Here is a 23,379-nt window from a genome sequence, read left to right as displayed (position 1 = left end):
ATCGGCGCATGATCGTTACTGCTCTGATACCATGTTGAGATGTAGAGAGAAAGAGAGAGAGACGAGACAAGAGACACACCATATACGCTCCCAAAGACTGATTCATATTGAGGACAAGATACAAATATATAGGTGAGACCAAGTTGAGTAGAGTGAGCCATATATAGCTCCAACACCAACCTTTTAACATTGCTCTCTTATTATTTTTATATTTAACAATGGCTCTTCACCTTCTTATCATGCCAATAAGTTTTTCCCTATTCATAGCGCTGGCAGTGTTGCTATGCAATTTGATTTCTATCATGAGGTACTATGAATATTCTTTTCCATTTAATTTTCATGTAGACAAAGCACATCCTTACTTCATTGGCAAGTTTGTTACTGGTTTGGTCAAAATGAGATATAAATATGTTGTGCTCGTCATTGGCATAGTCACAACTAGTGTTCTTGATATTGATCTTTCGTCTATTTGGATTTGATGTAGATGAAATATGCCTCAAGATCATGGCTATGGATTCATATGCATAAGTACGTCCAATGTCATGTTTACAGTATGGAAACATGTTCAAATTATGTCGCCAAAGCCTTCTCTTATGGCTAAAAGGATTTCTTCTCATCTCGTCAAAGCCGTGTGTTATGGATAGCATTAAGTCTTTGGACATGGAAAAATGACTTATGTTATGGCTACGTTGAATTTTTATCATCTCGTAAAAGATTGATGCTGATGAATCAACATACCTGAAAATCTATTGTCTCCTCTGGCCACTGAACATCTACCGTCTCATCTGGCTACTGAAACTCTATCTTTTCGTCAGTCACTAAAAATCTATCATCTCGTCCAACCCATCATCTCGTCAACCTTATGTTATGGAATGCATTTTCTCTGCTTGCACTCATACAAATAATCTAAGGGGTCCGATTGTGTTTTTATATGCCGGCTTTGTATATATGTGTGCACATGTGATTAATTGATATTATGTTTGTTTCTATGTCATCTACATATGTGATTGCATCATTGTTACGTTTGTTTCTATGTCGTCTGCATATGTGATTGCATCATCATTACGTTTGTTTGTATGTCATCTATAGAACGGCATCAAAAACCGTCTCTAAGAACAATGTGATGTGGTTATTTATAACCTTCACGTCTTGATATGTTTCTTCAATTCATATTGTTTACAGGATAAAATTCACATCAAGCAGTGTGTATAGAGGCTCGAAGATATTCAAGCTGCTCAAAGATATTGAAGAATTTTCATCAATTCAATTGTATATATAGGGTTGTTAAAGACCCTTGAAAGGGCATTGTAAAATAGGAGTGATGTAGCTCCTTTGAACATTCTAAATGTATATTTTAAATATTTTAATATAGCGTGGCTATATATAGGACTGTGGGTTTTTCCCTTGAAACCCCAAGGGTTTTTTCATCCACAGTTAGGGACCTTCATTTGAGTGGGGGTGTTGAGCTATATATAGTATCTCTATATATAGCACCCTGGTCCTCTTTATATAAACGCATCTCATGTGATCAGTAGACACACTTTGGGGTTTGCACTTGGTGGTGTCATCTCTCTCTCTCATCTCCTTCATCTCGTGTTTCATCTCCGGTTCACAACATTAGCTCACATAGAAGATGAGAGAGTTTTATTAGTCTACAATATTGGATAAATTCATTGAGCTATATTGCAGCTTTTTTTTGTGTTATTTGCATTTCTTAAGTGTTTATTTTGTAAACTAACATATTGTATCTGTGTTATTTGTGTATCTGTAGCTGTGACAGACGAAGCCACATACTCTCCTAGTTTTAGTGTTCTTGTCATTTCGGTTGGCATGTCACTCAAGCAGATGGGTTCCTTTTTGACACAGTTCACACCAGAGAAGATTAATTATACACAGAACCTTTGGGCTGCTAGTTCCTCTAGACCTACTACGACCGTCCCTACGCCTAAGACTAGTGTGCCCTCTACACCGACCAGCCCCAAACCTGAATGGAATGTGCCCCCTACACCGCCGATTGGTTCATTTTTGAGACAACATAGGTGTCATTTTGGAGGTGGTGTTTGTTGTGGTAGCAGTTCTACAGATGAATCCACACCACTGAGAGAGCGTCCATCACTCTCTTTAGTAGATAGTTCACCGATTGGCACACCATGTACACCTTGGGGATCACATGATCATGATAGCAAAAGGTGTGCAAGAGCAGGGATGGGACTGTTGTGGCAGATAGGGTAGGAAGGCCACGTGATAAAGGATTCAATAGCTTTGTATGCTTCAGTTTGGCCACTATGTGATGGAGACTTGGGATAATCAAGATGAAGAAAGAAAGAATTACATCATCGAGTGCATTCACTGAGAGTACATGCTAGTAGAGGGGTATGATCTAGTCTTGAACGACTAGATTTTGAGCGTGGCAATTGCCACAATGTCACACCGTTGATTAGAGGCGAGAGACAGGTACAAGGAGGGTAGTCCAAAGCCATCATAGTTGGATACAAAGGAGGGGGTGGGGATTGCACGAGAGACACAAGACAATCCTGGGAGATTTCAACAGTAGAGAGATGCAGCCAGAGCAAGTCTGGAGTCTGCTAGAGCATCATATTTTGGGAGTGGAGGCTACAACACACTTGAGCATGAGTTTGTAAGTATTATATGTATGCTTTAAATGGTCAAAAATGTATATGTTATTGAAGATTTATCTAATGATTAAACCATAATTTTGCAAGAAGTTGCAGTGAGGCACCCTTCGACACGCCGAGATGAGAAGTATGGGTACAAGCATGGATTTTCGGCCCTTTTTGACCCAGTTTTGCAGGAGGAAGGAGAGGCCGTCAAGTGGGAGGCATTACCATGAGGGTGGCATCCTCCAACATGTTTTTTTTTATAGCTTTGGTCTTCTTCATACAATTGTACTAATTCACTCTGTACATGTATAGTTACACGCTTATGTTTATAGTTTTACGTTTTGTTTACGATTATGATTGTGGTATTCCAATCATGTTATGGTTATGGTTTTGAAATTATGGGATGGCACAGAGGTTATGGTTATGGTTTGGCAATGATGGTATGGTTATGATTTGGCAATCATGGTATGGTTATGGTTATGGTGATGGTATACATGCTAGAATAAGCCTTGGTATAGGTTTCAGTATAGAAAATTTACATATCAATGTGTATTAAAGTGCTTATTCCGGCGTACTTTTCATTGTGTATTTTGATGGTAAAATATTGGTGCATATACAACGACACAATATCGACGGCTATTTTGATAATTATTCCATTGCATTTTATTTTAAAAAGCTTTGAGTCTTCGGGTATCCGGGTTAATTTTTGCGCAACGTTTTGTATTGCTACATGTATGTATATATTTGAATTGGGTGTATGTGTGTGTGTATGTATGTGTGTTTGTGTGTGTGTGTGTGTGTGTGTGTGTGTGTGTGTGTGAGAGAGAGAGAGAGAGAGAGAGAGAGAGAGAGAGAGAGAGAGAGAGAGAGAGAGAGAGAGAGAGAGAGAGAGAGAGATCTGCCCAAAGGATATGGCTGATTTGAAAAGAAAACATGATTGTCAAATTGGTGCTATCTCATCTATTTATGACAATCTAGAAACGTCTACGAGAATAGAGATGACATAGGTACATTATACATCGATAGTTTAAGAGAGTGTTTTTATAATTGCATTAGGACCTTGCTCTTCTGATATAGATATTTGTTACATTTGTTATTATAAATAAAAACAATCCCAAGATACTATTGCAATAATTTCTATGTGACTGTGGAGACATGGAATCATATGGTTCATTTTATACAATGTTTAATACTCCTTTTGAACTTAAAGAAACTCTTATTTTTCACAAAGAATCTTTACAGGAGTACAACAAAGAGTTTGTTCAGTTGGTGGAGTCAAGAATGGTACTATATCTTGATGAAGAATATATTCACGCTGTAATTTTGGCTCAAAAGAATCCATCACAATCCTCTAGGCTTAGCAAAAAGTATTCTACCTTATCAAAAAATGTCAAACAAATCTTCCAAAATGTCCGAAGTGCAAACACAACTGTAGACTATTAAAGAAAAGTGTGGGGTTTATTGTGTTTTTGTTCTTAGCACTAGTTTGGTACCAAAAAGGACACTTTAGTGTCCTTTTTTTGCGAATTTAAATAAAATGGTACATGAAATCTAGAAAACATCTCAAGAAATGCTTTTACAAACTTATAAAATTTTATTCAATGTACTCATAGAAATTATAATCCCTCACTTTTGATCATAATCTCAATAGTAACTACACTAATGAAAAGAACCTATACAAAACAGCATTCAGTGTTTCATTAAAACTCGTACTCTAGCTTAAGAAAAAAATGAGCAGGGTGCATGCAATAATCCATGGTAACTACTTATATATGTGTTTGATATTTTTGCAATTGTCAAGTGACAAAAAAATCCATTGTGACTAGATTTAAATATAGAAAGTCATGTGGGTCAAATATGCAACGTTCACAAATTCAATTAACGATCACAAAGAACATTTAGTTCATCTAAATTTACAATGTCTTATGATGCATATATACTAGATCTATGACTTCATTACATAAGGTTATAATTTTTAATGGTTATGTAAGCCACATTTGGTGATTTACGGCGTATCCAAAAAACTGTGCATGTTGTAATTTTGAATTTTTATTTATCAAAGATAAGCCTTAAAATAAAGTCCACTTTTGGATTTTCCCATTCATCTCACTTATTTGTATACAAATACCTCATATGGAAACAATTGGGAGATTTATATACACACTTTCATTAGTTTTTCATAGCAATGCTTTTCTTGCAAGAAATTTTGCACTACAATTTTTTAAAATGAGCTTAAATTACAAAATTACTATAAGTTTGAACCCTTAAAAAATGCTTAGTTGATGAGTATTGACATATAGGTACATTATACACTTTAGGTTTTGTCCCATAACCTCATTATGTTAATGAAATAGGCCTTGAAAGACCAAAATTTACCTCTTTGTCAGCATTTTCAAGATTTTGGTCTTCTGATTATAGCAAAAATCTAGTCCCATAACCAAGTTATGAAGCTCAATTTCTTGCTATAATTAGTTTTTTCCTATCCATACACCCTAAAATCTATGCAAAATCTTACTTTGATGAGAAGTAATATTCAATTTATGAAAGTTTTGTTAAAACTGCACTAAATTTCTATGATTTTTTCATTTTAAAGCTTATCATTATAATCTTAATTTGGTATTAATTTTGGTAAAAGTAAAGTTTGGCTATGTTCTTCACCTCATAGTTGACCTAAGATATGAACATGACCTATGAATGTTATTTCTAAATTCACCAAATAATTATGACGAGTTGCTAGAAAAACAGGACACTTTAGTGTCTCAGGACATTTGAGTGTCCGATTACAGAACTAGTGTTAAGAGATAGTGATGATGAAGAAGCAAAAAGGGATGAAAGTAGCTCTAAATCAAGTGAAGTGATTAAAGATGAACAAGACAATGAAGGAGTTCCTAATGTAGAAAAAGAGCGGCAAGAAGTTAAGAGTCTTCAACTTTCTAGGATTCTAGAAAATAGTATTACGTCGGAGAAGTCCTTGTAGCCTACTCTTCAAGGAACATGTCACAGGAACAAAATAATAGAGATAGACAACAAAGACAGAGAAAGAGATCTTTATATTGATAGTGTTTTATACAACAGAGGAGCAATAAAATATATGTTATGGGCGCACTCCGTTGTACGGAGCTCGAATCTCCCGACCACCCACAAGCTTCAGTTCGCTTGCATGCAGCGTCTCACTCGCACTCGCACTCACACTCGCACTCGCACTCGCAGAAGAGGAGATCTGTGAATGATCCCCAAACGCACCACCCGTCGTGCTTTTATCTTTATTTTCCTCAAAAAGCCTGCGACTTCTCAAAATAGCCGCTTTTTAGGCGTTCAATCAACTCGATTTTCGCACCAAGTATACCCTGTGAGAATAAGATAAAAACGTGATCGCTAAGTGATCCGTAAATGTTAGATTTTTATCATGACACTTTGCACAAATCCTGTTTCACACATTGATTTCTGTATCGCCTATAAAATAGCCAAAAGAACATACTCGTTCAACCAATTCAACATGATAATCAAAGTAAAAAAACATAATCATGTACCTTCCTAGTCTCAATTACAATAGTCTATCATGAAGAAACAAATCCACTTCTTGGTTGCTAGCAGGGAGAGCTGTATGATGTTGTATGTCTGTCTGTCCCTGTGTATACTACACTGCTGCTGCCTTATGTTTGTTTTCATCATAACTTTTACAAACGAACTCAGAATAGAACAATCCAGGTACTCAAAACGACGAGAATAGGGCTGGACAAAATTGCAAAAAAACGTCCTTCTTTGGCTGAAAATGTAACTTTTAGATCGCGACTCCTAAAACCTCTATTTTTTGGTCTCTACTACTTTTTCAACTTATTTTAATCCTACCCATGCATTTTAAACTAAAATACATAAATATAAAACACTCATATTAATAAAAATCTCAATTTTATTGTTCATAGACAGACTATCTGTTATTCAATCTTTATCAAATACTTCTTTAGTGTATTATTTAGAAAAGAAATATATGTTCTCTCTTAATATCTCAAACTCATTCATATAAGCTCTATTTAATAGACTATTCAACAATCTTTCAAATCGTGCTAAGCGAAAGATATGCTCTACTACATTCTTTTCGACTTTAAGAACTTCAAAGATTACTCCTATTACATTCTCCCCTTATCAAAATTAACTCTGTCCTCAGAGTTAGAAAGAGAGGAAAATTCCCTTTGCAAAACACTAAGATCAACCCATAATGCATCCTCTATTGGATAGTTTTGCCACTTAACCAAAACTTCCACAATGTCTCTATTTCTAAGATGTTTAACACACTTATCTAGCACTAAGTCTGGTTCTACAGTCAATGTTCCGTTATCTTTCAATTTAGAGTTGTCATGTAAAACATGATGTACATTAGGAACATACTTTTTCAATAAACTCACATGGAATACAGGATGCACTTTAACATGAGAAGGCAATTCCAATTTGTAAGCTAATGAACCAATGCGCTTCAAAATTTTAAATGGCCCAGCAAATCGTGGAGACAATCTCTTATCCTTTCCAAGAATCAAATGAGACTTCTCGGGAATAACCTTTAAGAAAACCATGTCACCAGTTTCATACTCCACAACATGATGTTTCTTGTCATAATACAATTTATGTCTCTTTTGAGATTCTCTAATATTCCCCCTGATTTTGGCCAACTCGCTATCCATTTTCTCAAGCATCTCACGTGACAGTTCTACCTTATTCCTCGAGTTAAGAAAATTAATAGGTGTGGGACAGTTATAGCCATACATTGCGTCAAACGGAGTCATCCTAATAGATGAATGATATAAACTGTTATATGCCAATTCAACCAAAGGCAGATATTCATTCCAATTAGATTTGTTTTCATTGACATACATTCATAACATATCTTCTAAAATATGATTCACTCTCTCCGTTTCCCCATCTGTTTGAGGATGAAAAGCAGTAGACATGCATAACTGGGTACCTATAGAGTCAAAAGTCGCTCTCTAGAAATGAGAAGTGCACTTAGAATCTCTGTCAGACACTATACTCTTGGGCATGCCATGCAAACAAAATATCTCTTTCACAAACAAGCGTGCAATGGTCAATGCAGTATCAATTATTTTTACAGGAAAGAAGTGAGCTTGTTTTGTGAGTCTATCTACCACCACAACTAGTATGGGGCAGTTAGCTAATGGTTGATTTAATGTAAAATGTATATGTTTTTGCAATAGATTACGTCTATATTGTTTTTTTTAAAAAAATCCTAAATTCAATAGTTTATGTTTATTAGAAAAACTTTGGTTGTGTATCTTTAGTGCAGCTCTTAGAGTACTTGAGAGAGAGAGAGAGAGAGAGAGAGAGAGAGAGAGAGAGAGAGAGAGAGAGAGAGTTGGAAAGAGATAACAACCCTTTAAATTATAAAAGATCTCTTTTTTTTAGGTAATAGTATTTATTAAAAGAAGAAGGATTTCCGGAAAAAATATTGTATCCATTTGGAGTAATCAATCTAAATTTCTTGATATAAAGTGTTTCTAAGTGATTTGCTTTGTCCTTTATTTTTGTTGAATCTATAATTTCAATCGTGAACTTTTTGTTGAACGGCTTGTATCTGCTAATGTCAGTTATCATCAATTTAGTAGGTTGTTTTTTATGTTGTAAAATCCTTCTTTTTAGATTAGTCGTTTGTCCAATATATATTTTTTTATTTATTATACATTGTAATTTATAACTAAAAATCTTACTTTTATTTTCTGGAGTTGTTGATTTTTGGGGAGACTTTGTTTCTGTAAAAAAAAACAATTGTATTCTTTTAAAATGATTCTGTATAAACTTTTATGAGTTTTAGTATAAATATATAAGGTATTTAAAATATATTTAAATTTTTTAAAATATAGATTGTTATTTTAAAGTAAACAATGGATTCACATTTGGGTGGAGAGAGAGAGAGAGAGATGTGAGAATGCATTATCTGACTATGTTGATAATTTATTTAAAATATTATTTAACATGTTGGTATTTGAGTAAAATGTGAATTTTTGAAGTAATAATTGTACCTTGACTGGTGGATGGAATATCTATAGGTATTGAAGTTGATTGCAAAGATGATTCTCCTTTATTAGCTATATCCATATCTATAAACAATGGTATGTAATTTTTTATTTAGTTTGAAGAATATAATCATTTATAAATAGAGAAGAAATTATGATTTTATACCATTGCTTTGATTCATAGTAATGAAGAAGTTGCAAGTAGTGCCATATTGTCTTCATGCAAATTCCATATCTAGTGATGATGTAATGCTCTCCAAAGTGATTGGATCTTGTTTGTTTTTTACGTTGTATAGTTGCTTATACTCTTTTAGAATGATTGAAGCTAGTCTATTATCAAGAGTTTTCAAAGAGTCTAATGGAATGTTGTAGCCAAACTGCAATAAGTTCATAGCATACGTTGAAATTCCATTCGTGTGTTTATCTAGTAAAGCTTGAGCTTCGTATCGCTCAAGCATTATATCTTCATTTGGTAAATCTTCTTTGAATATCTTAAGAATTCGTATTGTTAGACCTGCAAAGTAATTGTATTTGAATTAATTATATTTCAAATTATGAATAATAGAAGTAGTTTTTTTAAAACATAAGCTGAATTATTTACCATCTACAGGGAGTTCTTTAGTAGTATGTGTTTTTTTCCATGTTTGAAACATATTGTCGGCTGCGTCCATATATTGTTTTAGCTCATCATAAGATGGCCAGCCATAAATGTAATTTATTGGATCACGTCCCGAGATATTTGCATATTTAAGTTGTTTGATTCTTAAGAAGAAGTTTTCTCTGTGTTGCCTTTTTTATTTTCGTTGCTCTTCTTGTTCTTTTTCTTGTAGGTCTATTGTGGGTTTTGGTTTAGCTTTGATAGAATTGAATACCTAATATATTTTAACACAATTTATACATTTAAGGTTATAAATATTGAAGTATGTGATTAGAGATAAAACCTTACCTCCATATTGTTTAGCTTTCAATCTGAAAAATATAAAAATGAATTTATTAATAGTTTTTTTATATCAATCTAGTAATAAATTATAGCATTTTAAGTTTGATATAAAATAATTAGTCATACGTTACCTTTGTTTTAATCTTTGGAGTATACTTTTGTAAGTCAATAATCTTCATATATATAGTGGTTTATTACTTGTATTTAGAAATCGTCGATTGTTATTGAATTCAATATTTTTATGTTCTTTCGATTAGTCGATCGAGACAACATGACATATAACATTCTAGGAGAAAAACATTTTCGAATTATTAACAATGACTTACCAAAGATAGTACATCCCTGGGATTTATGTCGAGTCATTGCATATGCTAGTGTTAGTGGAAAAGATGTTTTATGATACCATGTTCCATTGTATGTTTTTTTTTTATATTTAGATCTTTTAATAGTTACATTTTGTTGTGTATGATTTACACGTATTATAAGTTTTGTTATAATAGATGTTATATTGTTATATTTAATATCTATGTCTGTCCCAAAAGTTCCATTAGCTATACCTATTGCTAGATCTATGTTTTGTGTAAACATTACTAATGCCCTATTGCTACTTTGGATAGGGTATGAAATTCTGTATCATTTATTCAATGTTGTAGTTATGGTATATGATGTGCTGTTGTACAAATATCTATATTGAATATATTGGAATGGTTGAATATCTTTAATAATATGAGGTCATTATAGTATATGATATCTTTATTATGTGTACATAATATAGTTGTGTCTTTATCTATATATTGTTCTAAATCTTTCTCCTGTATAAATGTATCTTTTAAGTATTTATCTATTTGTGATTTAGATGGTTTACTGTGTCTGACTATATTTAAGAATTCAATGAGGTCCGGATCTGAACAATGACGGATTGAGGTATATAATGTGTGGTGTATAGCTAATTTCCAAAATGTAGAATTTGTTATTACACATTTTTGGCATATCAAGTCTTTATTTTTACAATTACATATTGTAGGCAATTGCGCTATATCTCCAAATAGAAGTAGTTTTCTAGTGTTAAATATTTCTAACATAGATAAATTACAAGCTTTTGAAATTTGGAGTATAACTGTATGTAATATTTGTGATGTCATCATTGAGATTTCATCACTTATAATTACATCAGAAGATCTTATTTTAATTGAACGAATATCATTTGGTTCTAAATTAGAACGAAATAATTGATTTTTATTAGGTAAACAAAAAAAATAATGTGAAGTACGTGCTGATCGACAAAGTCTTGTAGCTGCTACTCCTGTGGTTGATGTAAGGAGGACTCCTATGTTTTTGGTTATACATTTAAATGTGATATATTGAATTAGAAACGTTTTCCAAGATCCAGGTGTTCCATTGATTATATGTAACCCACCCGATTTTTCAAAAATTTTATTGTATATTAGTTCTTGCTCTTTAGTCAAAGTTGTATTTTCTATGTGTTTAAGCTCTTGTAGATGTATTATTGGATCATATTGATTCTCTCCTACAATTTTAATATTGGTGTGTTTTTCTATAAAATCATTTGATGTTAAATGTTCTTCTAAATTATGTATGGGATTCATTTGAAGTATTTGATTTGTAATTTGTTGTCTAGATTCATCGATTAATAGATGTAATTGAGAATAATTTCCAACTAGATTCTCTATGTCTTGTTCATTCTTTATTATTTGTCGTATTTGACATTCTAAAAAGTAATATTTTTTTGTGTTGTTAATTGAGATTAATTCTTTTTCATTACGAAAATGTATATGTTTTAATAGAATAGTAAAAAAAAAACCTTCCATTTGATGGACAGGGTGAAAATCGGTAAATCTTACTAATTGTTTATACTCTTCTATTTCATTTCCAAATAAATCATGCATTTTACATATCTTCTTTGTTGTATGCTTGAGTATTTTGTTAATTCTATAGTGACGAAAGTATGAATAAAACGTTAAGCTTTCCAATTCTAATGGTCTTGCTGTATATAGATCAATTGGATGTAGTATAGAGGTTTACAAATTTTGTATATATTTTTGTCTTTTTTTAGGAGGTGAACAATCTATATAAGTTACCTTTTCTGATTTTTTTATGATTGGTATCTCTAAACACACCATGGCTACTTCAGTTGCTGATATTGGTTTTGCTAATACATAAGAAGATATTAGTTTGAGTTTTGTATCATCAATATTATTTAATCCTAATGTTTTTACTGTTTCTAAATCGATATCTATTTTTCCTGTAGGTTCTGATTTCAATGCATATTTTAGTAAGTGATATGATAATCCTGTATTGGTTACTTTTTGAATATTCATATGGGCTTGCCATAACAATAATACTCCTGTATGATAAGGGACCACATTTCTGTGTTCTAATGTTGGTCTATAATAAAGCCATCGTTAAGTTTGTTCATGAATAATTGGCTTAGGATTACTTTGAATATCGTATGGAAATCCATATTTACATTTGATTTTTTTATTTTGTAATTCTATTTTACAAGATTCTCTACAATTATGTATTTGTTTTTTGATAACTAAGTTATGCAATTTATATTCAATTGATGTTGGATCAAATTTATTTATTGTATGTAAATAAGGTATATGGCTGTCTATCTCTAAAGATATTCGATCGATATCATTTGAATCTACCCATAGCATTATATGTGCATGTGGTGAACCTCTATTTTGTATCTCATATCGTATTAGATAGTGGTTGATGGTACCTAATAATCCATTAGGAATAAATATGTATTTGTTTAGAAATGTATGTAATCGTTTGTGAAAAATCATCATGCACTCGGATGGACAATCTGTTCAATTGAGTTTTAAGTCTATCTTTTGGATAATTTTTTCTAAATCCTCTATTTCTACCCATCTACTAGAGGATACTTCCTCACAAGTTAGGGTTAAGAAGAAGTTAGGTAAACCAAATGACTCTACCATGCATAATAAATCTTTTAAATTCTTACGATACCATGATGGAGAGCCTGGAATTGAATAAGAGATATTGTGTTTTATGATATAACGTATGGTATCTAGCTCACATGCATGTGGATTTTTTAGTTTGAATTTATCTATATCTGATTGTAGCATTGTTAAATTTGTTGAATTTGCTATTATCAAATCTTGACGTAGTTGGTACATCATCAATAAGTATGGCTTGTATAAAGTGAATATTGAGAAGAATGAGGCTATTCTCATTTTTAGATATGTATGAAATTTTAAAGCTCCATCATGAGCTCCATATCCTAATGGAAAAAGAAATGGAAATAGGGCTTTCTCTATTGTAATATCTTCTAAATTAGATACTCCATCTAAACTTGCATATAAGTTAATGATTTTTTTTTAATTTAATCTTTCATACATAACCCCACCATGAGATAACTTACCTATTTTGTATTGTGATTTTAGTTGTGTGTTGTTTACTTGATCTAAGATACCTAGATAATTGTATTGTGTGCTACTATCATTAAGTCATAAGGAGAAGATGATGCATGTTTGTTTAGTAAAGTAGTAATTTCATTAGAAAGAATTATAGGAATTGCTAAAGTTTTTTGTGGTTGTTCATATATAGTATAGAATTTTTTTACTAATGGATTATTTTTTACTAAAAAGAGCAATAATGTGTTTATGTCATGTGAGTTTTTTGTTAGAATATTTAATAAATCATTACTATTTTGATATGAAAATACAGGATTATCTAATAATGATCTTTGTTCTATATTACCTATGGCTATAGATGTTATCTTTTTACTGATATGTAAAGAGATATCTAAATTAGATAGCATTTGTACTTCATGTACGTTCATTGTTAGTATTTTTTTTATATAAGTCAGGTGATAAGTTACCCAATATTTTCCTCTAATGTTGTTTTGAAAACATTTGGAGCAGTTATAAATTTATATATTGTCTTGTTTGTTATTTTGAAATGATGTTAGATATAGATTAGAAACTTCATATCCTCGTAAATAGGTATTTGTTTTTTCTATATATTTTAAGTTTTGTTTTTCATACTTAAAAAACAAGTTTCCACAATTGAAACAATATTTATATGATTTGATTGAATTAGAACAAACATTTACCCATGAATCAAAATCTAAATTAAAAATGTCAAAAGTTGGAAGTAAGTTTGTTTTTCTACGTAAATGTCTTATAATCTTGGTATGCTTTGCTTTTTTATTTTAGTTTGGATGCTTTCTTCGTGGGTAATAGTTTTTTTGTTTTCATCTTCAATTACGTATTGTTTATTATTATTTTGTATATTTGGTGACCTTAAGATTTCATAATATTTATATCGATATGTATATTATTTGTATTGAGCTTAGACTAATATTCTAATTTGGAAAGAAAATCTTTTTGATCTTATTGTGGTTATCAAAATATTAAGATTAAAATCTGTTTTTATATGTGTGTTTAAAATATTCTTAAATATGACATACCTTGTGTTATAGTCAAATGTTAAGTTGCTTTGTAGATGTTGAAGAGCTTCTTGTAAACTAGCAAATGGTAAAACTTAAGAAGTTAGAATATAGAGTTATATATAATTTGATGCTAACGCAGCCAACCAATCCATTCCCAAAATTACATCGCGTTCACCCATGCCAATAACATAAAATTCTCCCGAATGTTTCTCTTTGTTCCGCAAAAAATGTGAGTTTTGAATATGACCCTGTGTATAATGTTTCTTCCCGTTGGCCAATTCTATAGGTCTCCTAATGTGGGAATCAGAATTTCAATTTCAGAGTCTGCGCAAGCTTGTTAGACATAAAACAATGCGTACTACCCGAATCAATGAGAAAATTCAGAATTTCAGTTCCTATCTTACCCCGAATTCTTATAATGGATGCCCTTCAATGATGAACAGACGTTGTCATACATTTCATAGGAATTTCAGAGCACTTACCTTCCTCGCTCGCTTCCTCAATCGTGGTGTCCCTATCCAGTAGAGGATGCATCATGGGTTGATCTTAGTGTTTTGCAAAGAGAATTTCCCTTCTTCCAACTCTGAGGACAGAGTTAATTTTGAAAAGGGGAGATGGTAACACGACTTGATTTTGAGGTGTTTTAGCAAATTTTTTTTTTTAAAAGGAAGTTTTGGTCGTTTTCAAGTTAGTCCACTGTGTAGAAGGATGTGTGGATTGTTTTCGTCCAATAAAATTTTTTGATCCAGAAGGCACTTTCTGGGGCATTTTCGAAGGTGTAACGTGAGATTTTGAAAAAGTGATGTATGAAGCGATTAAAGCCTACGTTATAAGGAACAACTTTGGTTCTTTGAGTCTTTAGATATTTCGATGTTTTGATGCGCGTTGAGGGCCAAAGATTAAGGAAAAAGTAGGATTTTCTATTTTTGCATCGTTTTTGTAGAAAATGTTGTTTTGCAGGTTGATTTTCAGCAAATCAGAGCAGGCTATGGAAATTTTCCATCACATAGCCGTCGAAGAGCGCAGCGAGGGCAACAAGATTGTTTGAGACGGACTTGGGCTGTTTTGGCTCCGTTTGGGAGTTACGTTCAGTTAAAGACAACTAAAAAAGTTTCAAAAATCTAACCTTTACGGATCGCTTCGCGATCACGTTTTTACCTTGTTCTCGCAGGTATACTTGGCGTGCAAGTCGAGTCGACTGAACACCAAAAATAGAAAAGCGGCTATTTTGAGAGGTCGTATGCTTTTGGAGGAAAAATTAGAATAGAAGGACGGGTGGTGCGTTTTGGGGATCATTCACTGATCTCTCTTCTGCGAGTGCGAGTGCGAGTGCGAGTGAGAGGCTGCATGCAAGCGAATTGAAGCTCGGGGGTGGTCGGGAGGTTTCGAGCTCCATACAACGGAGTGCGCCCATATATTTTGCTCCTCTGTTGTATCAAACACTATCAATACAAAGATTTCTTCCTCTGTTTTGCTGTCTATCTCTATTACTCTGTTCCTGTGACAATTGGTATGAGAGCGAGTGCGAGTGCGAGTGAGACGCTGCATGCAAGCGAACTGAAGCTCGGGGGTGGTCGGGAGGTTCGAGCTCCGTACAACGGAGTGCACCCATACCATTTATTTTATTTCTCCTCTGTTGTATCAAACACTATCAATAGAAAGATCTATTTCTCTGTCTTTGCTGTCTATATCTATTATTCTGTTCCTGTGACAGAACATTTCCCTTGCCTATTCTACCATTCTTTCCTCTTGGTCATGGAGAATATATAATTCTTTTAGATATCCAAAGGTCATTTGGCTTACAAGAGGATGAATTGTATAATATTTTGGCATAACACTTGAGCTATAATGTTGGGACCAATGAAGATCTAGCTAGCTAGATACAAAGAATTTGTAGAAAAATATCCTCTTTTAAGCAAGTTGGATTTTTTCTTTGAGCCTCATAAAGCATTGAAGATTTGTTTCAACTTTCAATGAAGCTCTTCAATATAAATAGCCTACCGAAGAAGAGTTTCTCAATGCACAAGAGAATATAACGGATTCTCATCCTTCAGAAGCGGATTGTGAAAATGAAGATGAACAAGATAAAGATGTACCAATCATTCAAGAGCCAGCTCTCAAAATACAAAATGTTGGTTTGATAAATCTTTGGAACGACAATCAACTTGTGTCAGATGACAATATTACGGTAAGCACTTTATTTGTATAAGCTAAAGTTTTTTTCTTCTTTCATTGTTTCTAATGATTAATTGATTTTATATGTTTGTAGATTCCACCACCAAAAGATGAGTTCTGAAGACGGTCATCTAGAGTTGTTGATCTTACCAACGATGGTGATGTGAAGCCTACATTAAGTACCTTTCTTGTCCTGATTTAGTTATTTGTCACGTGAAGTAATCCTTTGATGGCTATATACCTCTCTTCGTATACAACACATTGTCAAAGTGTCTTGGTGGCTATGCTCTTCATTCAAATGCTACCAAAGTAAGCCTTTTGGAGAAAGAGTGTGTATCAATGATTTTTGGATATGGTCATGCAATGCAAGGATCACTTGGAGGAAGTTATTTAGCATATACTGGATATGATCTTGCAAAGGGAATTAAACATTATAGAGAGATTTCTCCTTCTAGAAAATGATTTTTACTTTGACACGATGATTTGACGAAGGTTGAATACAAAGAGGACACTTAAAGTTTAAGTCAAGAAGATATTGAAGACATTGAAGATATCATTTGGAATAGATTGGTACTAAGTATACACTTTTATAGAATGTGTTTTGGATATTGAGGTAGAATCCAAACTTTTTTATCCCTCACTCTCTTAGATCTCCATTGATGTAAGGTTGCTTCTGCAATAGAATCCTTCCAGCTTTGTCATCTTTGAATTTGTTTGGATATCTTGATTGCAAGAGCTTGTTTTTTGTTTGTAGAACTTCTCTTCTCCCTTATTCATAGCAAGACTCTTCTATAGAAAAAATACTTCATTAAAGTTGTTTGCTCTTTTCATTGCTCTGCCATGCTGAGTGTGTCAAAAGTATGCTCCATGGGCTTGATAATGGTATTTTTCCATTGCTTGAGTGGACCATACGGCAGGACATCCATATTGCTTTGTGAACCAGGGCATATGATTGTGTAAAATATGTTGTATGTCATAAAAATTATATTTATACAAATCAAATAGGTTAGAAGAAGAAAAGTATGAATTACCATGTACTGGGTAATGCTTTGATAACTCCATGCACCTTGCATACTTTTACCAAAATCTTGATGCGATAGCTTTAATTTCATATTGTCATTGTCTATCCATCCTTTCTTGTCAAGTAAGAAGAAAACCTCATAAAGAGCCTTTCAATTATCAACATGGTCTTTAATAGCATTATGAAGCTTTTTCCACTTCTCATACTTTACCGTTGATCAATTATGACTCTTGTTGATTTTTCCCAGTTAACCATGAAATGACAAAAACTTGCAAGATTTCACACCTCCAAGTGAAGGTTTTTCTGGAACTTCATGTGATTTTGTTCAATGCTTTTGACAAGAAATTATGTTTACTTTACCTTCGTGGAGCCCCATATCTGATAGTATTTACTCTATTTTTTCAATTGCTTTTCTTGATTGAGTCTTTGGCTTCAACTTCCATGGATATTCAATGTATAAATATACAAACTTCTCAAGAATCCTGACAATGCATAAAAAATACATATATGGACATGTGAAAGTGGAATATCAAGAATGGTGCGAAAGTTAGGATCATCATCAGCTCTAGAGGGTTTTTGGTTGTGCTACTTCAAGCTCATAGAATGATCTTCGCTCATACAATATAGACAAGGTGATTTAGAGATACCACCTTTTGCAATGTTATACATGCACTTGAGTGTCTTGAGATCACCAACAAGATACCACTGTACTTGGAAGCTTCCAATATCTTCAACATGAAGAATTTCTCCTTTTTTTGTCTACAAATAACATTAGGAATTTTTGTTTGGTGAAATGTCCAGTAAAAATTGTCATGATCTTCTTTGTCAGCCTGCATAAATGAATTTTTGTTATTAACATTACTTGATACATTAACTAGAAAAAGCTTAAAAGTTTTTATACCTCAAAAGCTCCTAGCCACCATATATCATTCTCTAATTGTACATTGAGGATATCATTGTTGTTTACAAGATTTTGTGCTACTTCTTGAAGTTATCTATTCATCAGGATTATGGTGACTTGTTCTGTCGTTTTTTTCTTCAGTATCTCACATTCATACAGCTAAAGCACAAAGATTAGTTTGCCTTGTACCTCCTCATGTGTCATGTTATAAAATTTGACCATTTGCTTCTGAATATTTTGCAAATTGATAGAAAATACTAGACTATTCATTAAAGTGTACCACTCGTCCCACATTTCTAGTTTTTTGGTTGATGAAATATGAATCACCCAAGTATTGTGAAACTTCATTGTTGAGACCTTGTCGTGCTTGACATACATGAGTTGGTATAGGTAAGACAAAAGATGAGACCTTCTTATCTTTGAGCTGGATCTTTACTAATTTAAAGATACTTAAATATACATTTTGACTGATGCCACAATTATCTATGACACTTTGAACATCTAAAGTATCAATGGTTGTGCTTTGTAGAAAATCATTGATTATATCGTGCTTTATCTTCTTGAACTTTGAGGCATCCAAAATCTCTTTTGTAACATTAGGTGAAATCAAAGAGGAACATGAAGATTTGACCATTTGAGGATCAATATTTTCCTTTTCAAGGTGAACCATGCCTCTGCAAAAACTCCTTTTTGATAAGCTAATAATCAATACTTTGTTACAACAAGAATATGTACTAAAAAAATATATTATTGCTCAAATCCTGTGCTCAAGACCTCCACTCCCAACTTTAAGGGTTTCAATGTTGAAAACACTTCTGCATTGTTGACAAAGACCAAGTGAAGTGTTTTTTATCGTTGTCCTTCTCACCTCCTTTTCAATCTTAGCAATGGTTTCTTTGGAGGATAATATTTTCTTCTTCAAAAGGGTTTGTTCTTGCAAAAGATTAGTGTTTTGCATCGATAAATTGAACATAAATGCTTGTTGTTGCTTCAATATCTCTAGATTTATCATTGCTTGTTCTATATTGCCCATCACCTAGTTATTGCAATTACCCAAGAGACCATGAGAGCCATACCCAACAAAATGTAATAGAAATGTAAGAATATTAAACGAAGGAGTAGACAAAGCAAGCACATCCATAGGATAAAGTGTTCCATCACACCAAAGATGAAGATATTTGTGATCTATTCCTTTTTTGAATGGGCTCATAATTTGTGTCTATGTCTATTTGAGATGATATTTATGCTTAAAGAGTAAAGAAGATTGGTTGTTAGATAGTGCATTCTCCATACTCAGGGATTGTTTAGAAAAATGGTTGATCTTTGTAAAAGTTTCTCAAAGAAAGAGATTGGTGCTGCCGCCAATTTTCTTAGCTCAAATGACTTTGAACTTCCCCTCTCTTATTTTACGTCTCTTTAGATCTTATAAGGTCCTTTAACGCACAAACTTTTAGCAAAATCTTAATCATTGCAGCACATATTCTTTGTTTTACCTTATTGGTAGATTTCCTCTATAACTTCAAAATACTTTTGAGCTAAAAGAATTGCACAAAAATTTGATATGGTGGAAACTCGAACAAGGCCCAAACAAGACCCCAAAATATTTATAATGAAACAATAAGTATTCATAACCCTAACACTATATTGTTTGGAGTCCACCCAAACCTATGTCTTCTCTCTTCTTCTCACTTCTCCATCTTTATACACAAACACTCTCACACATGCACTTCATCTCGTATCAGAGCTCAGCGATTAGGAGCACCGTTAGATCTTAGAAGGGAAGTAGATAAAGAAGCAGTAAAAATTGTAGTAAATTTTTGCAGATCTATTATGGCCTATTAGAACTTATTCATTCTTGATAGATTTTCTGTCCTCTTCAACTTTGGAGCACAAAGTTCTTTCAAAATCTTCACTAATTTTGAAATACGTCCCTTGGACTACCTGTACATCGTGAAGTACACGCTATAAATTTTTACAAATCTATTTTGACCTATAGAAATAGCTCATTTCATGTCCATTTCTGCAATTCCCAGCTACTTTTGTGTGGTTTACAGCCTTGCAAAAAAATAAAATAGCAAGTTTTGCACGGTTTGAGAGATATTCATTTCAGACAATAGAGTGGTCTACCTTCATCGGTTCTCTTGCATACAAGTTTTTCATTGTAGACTCTTTTTGCAATTTTTGTCACATATATATTTGATGAAATATCTCGAGGGTTTGTTAAATCAGACAAACCGCCATAGCCGTTAGAGAAAAGGGTTTCTATGGTTGATGTAAGATCTTATGCGGTTTATGTATTGTGATGGAAATATGCAAAGCCTATCGTTGAAGGTCGTGGTAAGGTTTTATTGATCTGGGTGACTCTCAAATGTGGATATCCCTTTGATAATATAGGTTTTGAAGCGATCCCTTCACATCCCCATGGTTTTGGCATCAACATAGGATGTATGTTTATGCATTCGATGACCCGCCATTGTTGTCATATTTATGCGTATGCATTTGACAGTGTTGAGTTGGTCAGAGACACTCTTCTAGAGTTGGAGAGAGTGATAATGAAAACTCTTTGAGATTATATCTTACCAGTTTCACCACTTTGATCAACATTTCAGTCATTGTACACATATGTTTTGGGTTCATAAGTCAGTTTTGCAGAGGAGACTCTGTCCAAAATTTCTAGGTTTTCTATCATCTTCTTTAGTGCAGGGGCTCTATCACTTTGGTTCCTTGTTGAGTGATGGCTTCATCATTGACACTGAGAACTCTTTGTTCAACATTGATGTTAGTAGCAGCTAACATAGGCTACACCAAATATGCATCAGGCAGGAGATATGCTATGGATGTCACAAAATTTCCATTCACTTTGTATAAGTCTTGGGCTCACTTGGAGCTCCAAAGTTGTATATGGTAGTTAGAGGGCTCAAGCTTAAACCCATAGCAGAAGGGATTGTGGTGAAAGCCTTTAAAAGGAAGCCTTTATGCAAGGAGGCTTCATTCTTGAGAATCCACTTTTGAGAGCTCTCTCTCTATTGAGTGTTCACTCTATGGCCTAGCCTTGAGCTTAATGTCCATGCTTAAGAGGCTAGTTCTAATCCATTAGTAATTAGAGTAAGCTCTTCTTGATTAACCCTATTCCTATTTTCTCATTAGTCTACTTCTTCTCTACATTTCATTATGTCATGAAGTAGTATTACACTCTCATTATTCTAGATTTGAGAACCACTCCTATTCTTCTATAAGCATTCCATTTGTGATATTTAGCATCACTAATTAAGTTGATTAATTTGGGTCTCAATCTTGTAATTAGTGTGTGTGCCCTATTGTTTTCTTGTGTGTAGATATATTTTATGAAACTCTAGCACCATACACCTCGTGTGTGTAGCTATTGATGAAGTGGCGTGATTGACATGTGGTGATTGGAGAGGACAACACCAATGTAATTAGTGTGTGCTTATCATTAGTGTGCTTGGGGTTTCTAGTCCATGGTAATTCGGACTTCGGTGGGCTTTATGTGTGTAGGAGTTGATTAACTAGTGATTACAGTATGATTAGAGTTAGTCTTTGCATGGCTAATCTCTGCTTGCATTGGAGTGGTGATCTCTTGAATCCTCTATTTCTATTCATCCGATGCTAGTGCTTCCATGTCCTAGCCGGGTTGCCGATCCAGGGATTTGATAATTTTGTGTGGGTTACAATTAGGTCGTGCTACAATGCCTCCCAGCATTTGGCGTTGTTGACGGGGATCGATAACCTAAGCTAGTGAGTATAGGATGTTTAGAATAGAGTAATTTCACTACTAATTGCGTTGGTTTTTAAGTGAATGTAACTCAGTTTTGGGTTTGATTTGAGGTTGTTGTGCAAGTAATTGATGCTCATTTTGAGTTATGAATGCCCAAAACCCCCAATTTCACTAATTTCATACTAACCCTTGCTAATTTTGCTTCATTTCCATGCTAATTGTACTAATTTCTTGTTATTTTTTGACTAGCTTTACTAACCTAACTGCTAACATTGAAGTGTACTGTATGATTCATCCCCTTATAAGAGGTGGAATCATCACTCTAATCAAGTTAATTGTGCTAATTTATGCTTAGTTTGATGATTTGAGTGTTTGATTTTTGACCTACAATGGTCAATTTTAGAGCCAATTTGGCGGTGCACACACTTATGTGTGCAATGATGCGTCTTAGCGTGGAGTAAAGGAATATCTTGGAGAGTGATTATAATGTAAGTGCACTCACTTGCTTATGTCCATTCTTGATTTATTAAAGTGGTTCAATGTGTGCTAATTATTCCTAAAATTAGATGTGTAACTCAGTTGTCCTACACTTTACACCTAATTTGATTCACTTGGAATGAAATTGAAGGTCAAATCTTGACTAATAAAATTTGTGTTTATCAAAATAATGCTTAATTCTCATCAAGAATTCATGTGTGTGCATAAAAATCATTGTGTGTGTAATGCACTAACGAGAGAAAAAAACTGTCAAAAATTTCAAGTGTGTGTGCACCTAATCTTGAGTGTGTGAATGCATATAAAGTGATGAAATTCATGATACATGAGTAATCAATCATGTAATTGATGTGTATGCTAGGCTAATTCAACCATTGGATAAGCGTAATTGCCAAAAAAATGGGCAAAAATTGAGTGTGTGTGCCTATCCAAGACCACTTGATTTTCAATGATTGATGGTGAAATAGGGCACCTAAATGATTTTTTATTTTGAAATGATCATGAAAAGTGTGTGAAATCATTAGGTGTAAGCCTAAATGCATTGCCAATTGAGCCAAATTTGATCATTTGTGCTTAAATTTTCAGTGTGTGCATTGCTTGATTGGAAAAAAATAGTGTTAATTTTTTAGAAATTGAGCATTCATGCATTCAATTATGCTTGATCGAGCTTGCAATTTGGCCATTACAATGAGGAATTTATGGAGTTTTTGCATATAATTTTGGTCTAAATTTGGTTGTGTGTGCCTACTCAACGGAATTTGGTATTCAAATTGGGATGAATAATTGGTAGCGATTACCAATTACGATGATTATTACACCTAAGAGATCAGTGTATGTGAGATTGATTGACTTTGGATAATTCAATTGGTACTCAATCGAAGATGATTTATGTGCATTACCTTTGTGATCACTGTGCCAATTTGATTGAAAATGGTAAAATTTTTGCTGATTTGTGAATTTGTAAGTGCCATAATCAAGCGTGCGTAGCCACACAAGCCGTAAATGACAAATCCAAATGGGGTT

The 23,379-nt window shown here is 33.4% G+C and overlaps 1 protein-coding gene and 2 pseudogenes across 1 annotated transcript; 1 reads left to right on the top strand and 2 right to left on the bottom strand.

Moving 5' to 3' along the window:
- Positions 1 to 8,862: 8,862 nt before the first annotated feature.
- Positions 8,863 to 14,207, bottom strand: LOC147456122 (uncharacterized). Its single transcript, XM_086513813.1, has 4 exons — positions 14,173 to 14,207; positions 14,047 to 14,103; positions 9,591 to 9,613; positions 8,863 to 9,158 (listed from the first exon to the last, which is right to left on the bottom strand). Exons 1-4 carry the CDS (start codon positions 14,205 to 14,207, stop codon positions 8,863 to 8,865), a joined length of 411 nt encoding a protein of 136 aa, XP_086369939.1.
- Positions 14,208 to 14,231: 24 nt separating this feature from the next.
- LOC147456121 (uncharacterized) lies at positions 14,232 to 16,677 on the top strand (annotated as a pseudogene).
- Positions 16,678 to 18,387: 1,710 nt separating this feature from the next.
- On the bottom strand, positions 18,388 to 19,266 carry LOC147456120 (uncharacterized; annotated as a pseudogene).
- Positions 19,267 to 23,379: the final 4,113 nt, after the last annotated feature.

This window comes from Adiantum capillus-veneris, chromosome 6 (assembly GCF_014529385.1).
Source record: "Adiantum capillus-veneris isolate H3 chromosome 6, ASM1452938v2, whole genome shotgun sequence".
In the NCBI taxonomy this organism is placed as follows: Eukaryota; Viridiplantae; Streptophyta; class Polypodiopsida; order Polypodiales; family Pteridaceae; genus Adiantum; species Adiantum capillus-veneris.
This window is presented reverse-complemented; position numbering and strand designations above follow the sequence as displayed.

Coding starts and splice junctions, on each gene's coding strand:
- LOC147456122 (XM_086513813.1), bottom strand. CDS start 14,207: ATGGGTGAACGCGATGTAATTTTGGGAATGGATTG. Junction 14,104..14,172: donor GTAATTTTGGGAATGGATTG/GTTGGCTGCGTT, acceptor ACCATTTGCTAG/TTTACAAGAAGCTCTTCAAC. Junction 9,159..9,590: donor GAAAGCTAAACAATATGGAG/GTAAGGTTTTAT, acceptor ATTACTTTGCAG/GTCTAACAATACGAATTCTT.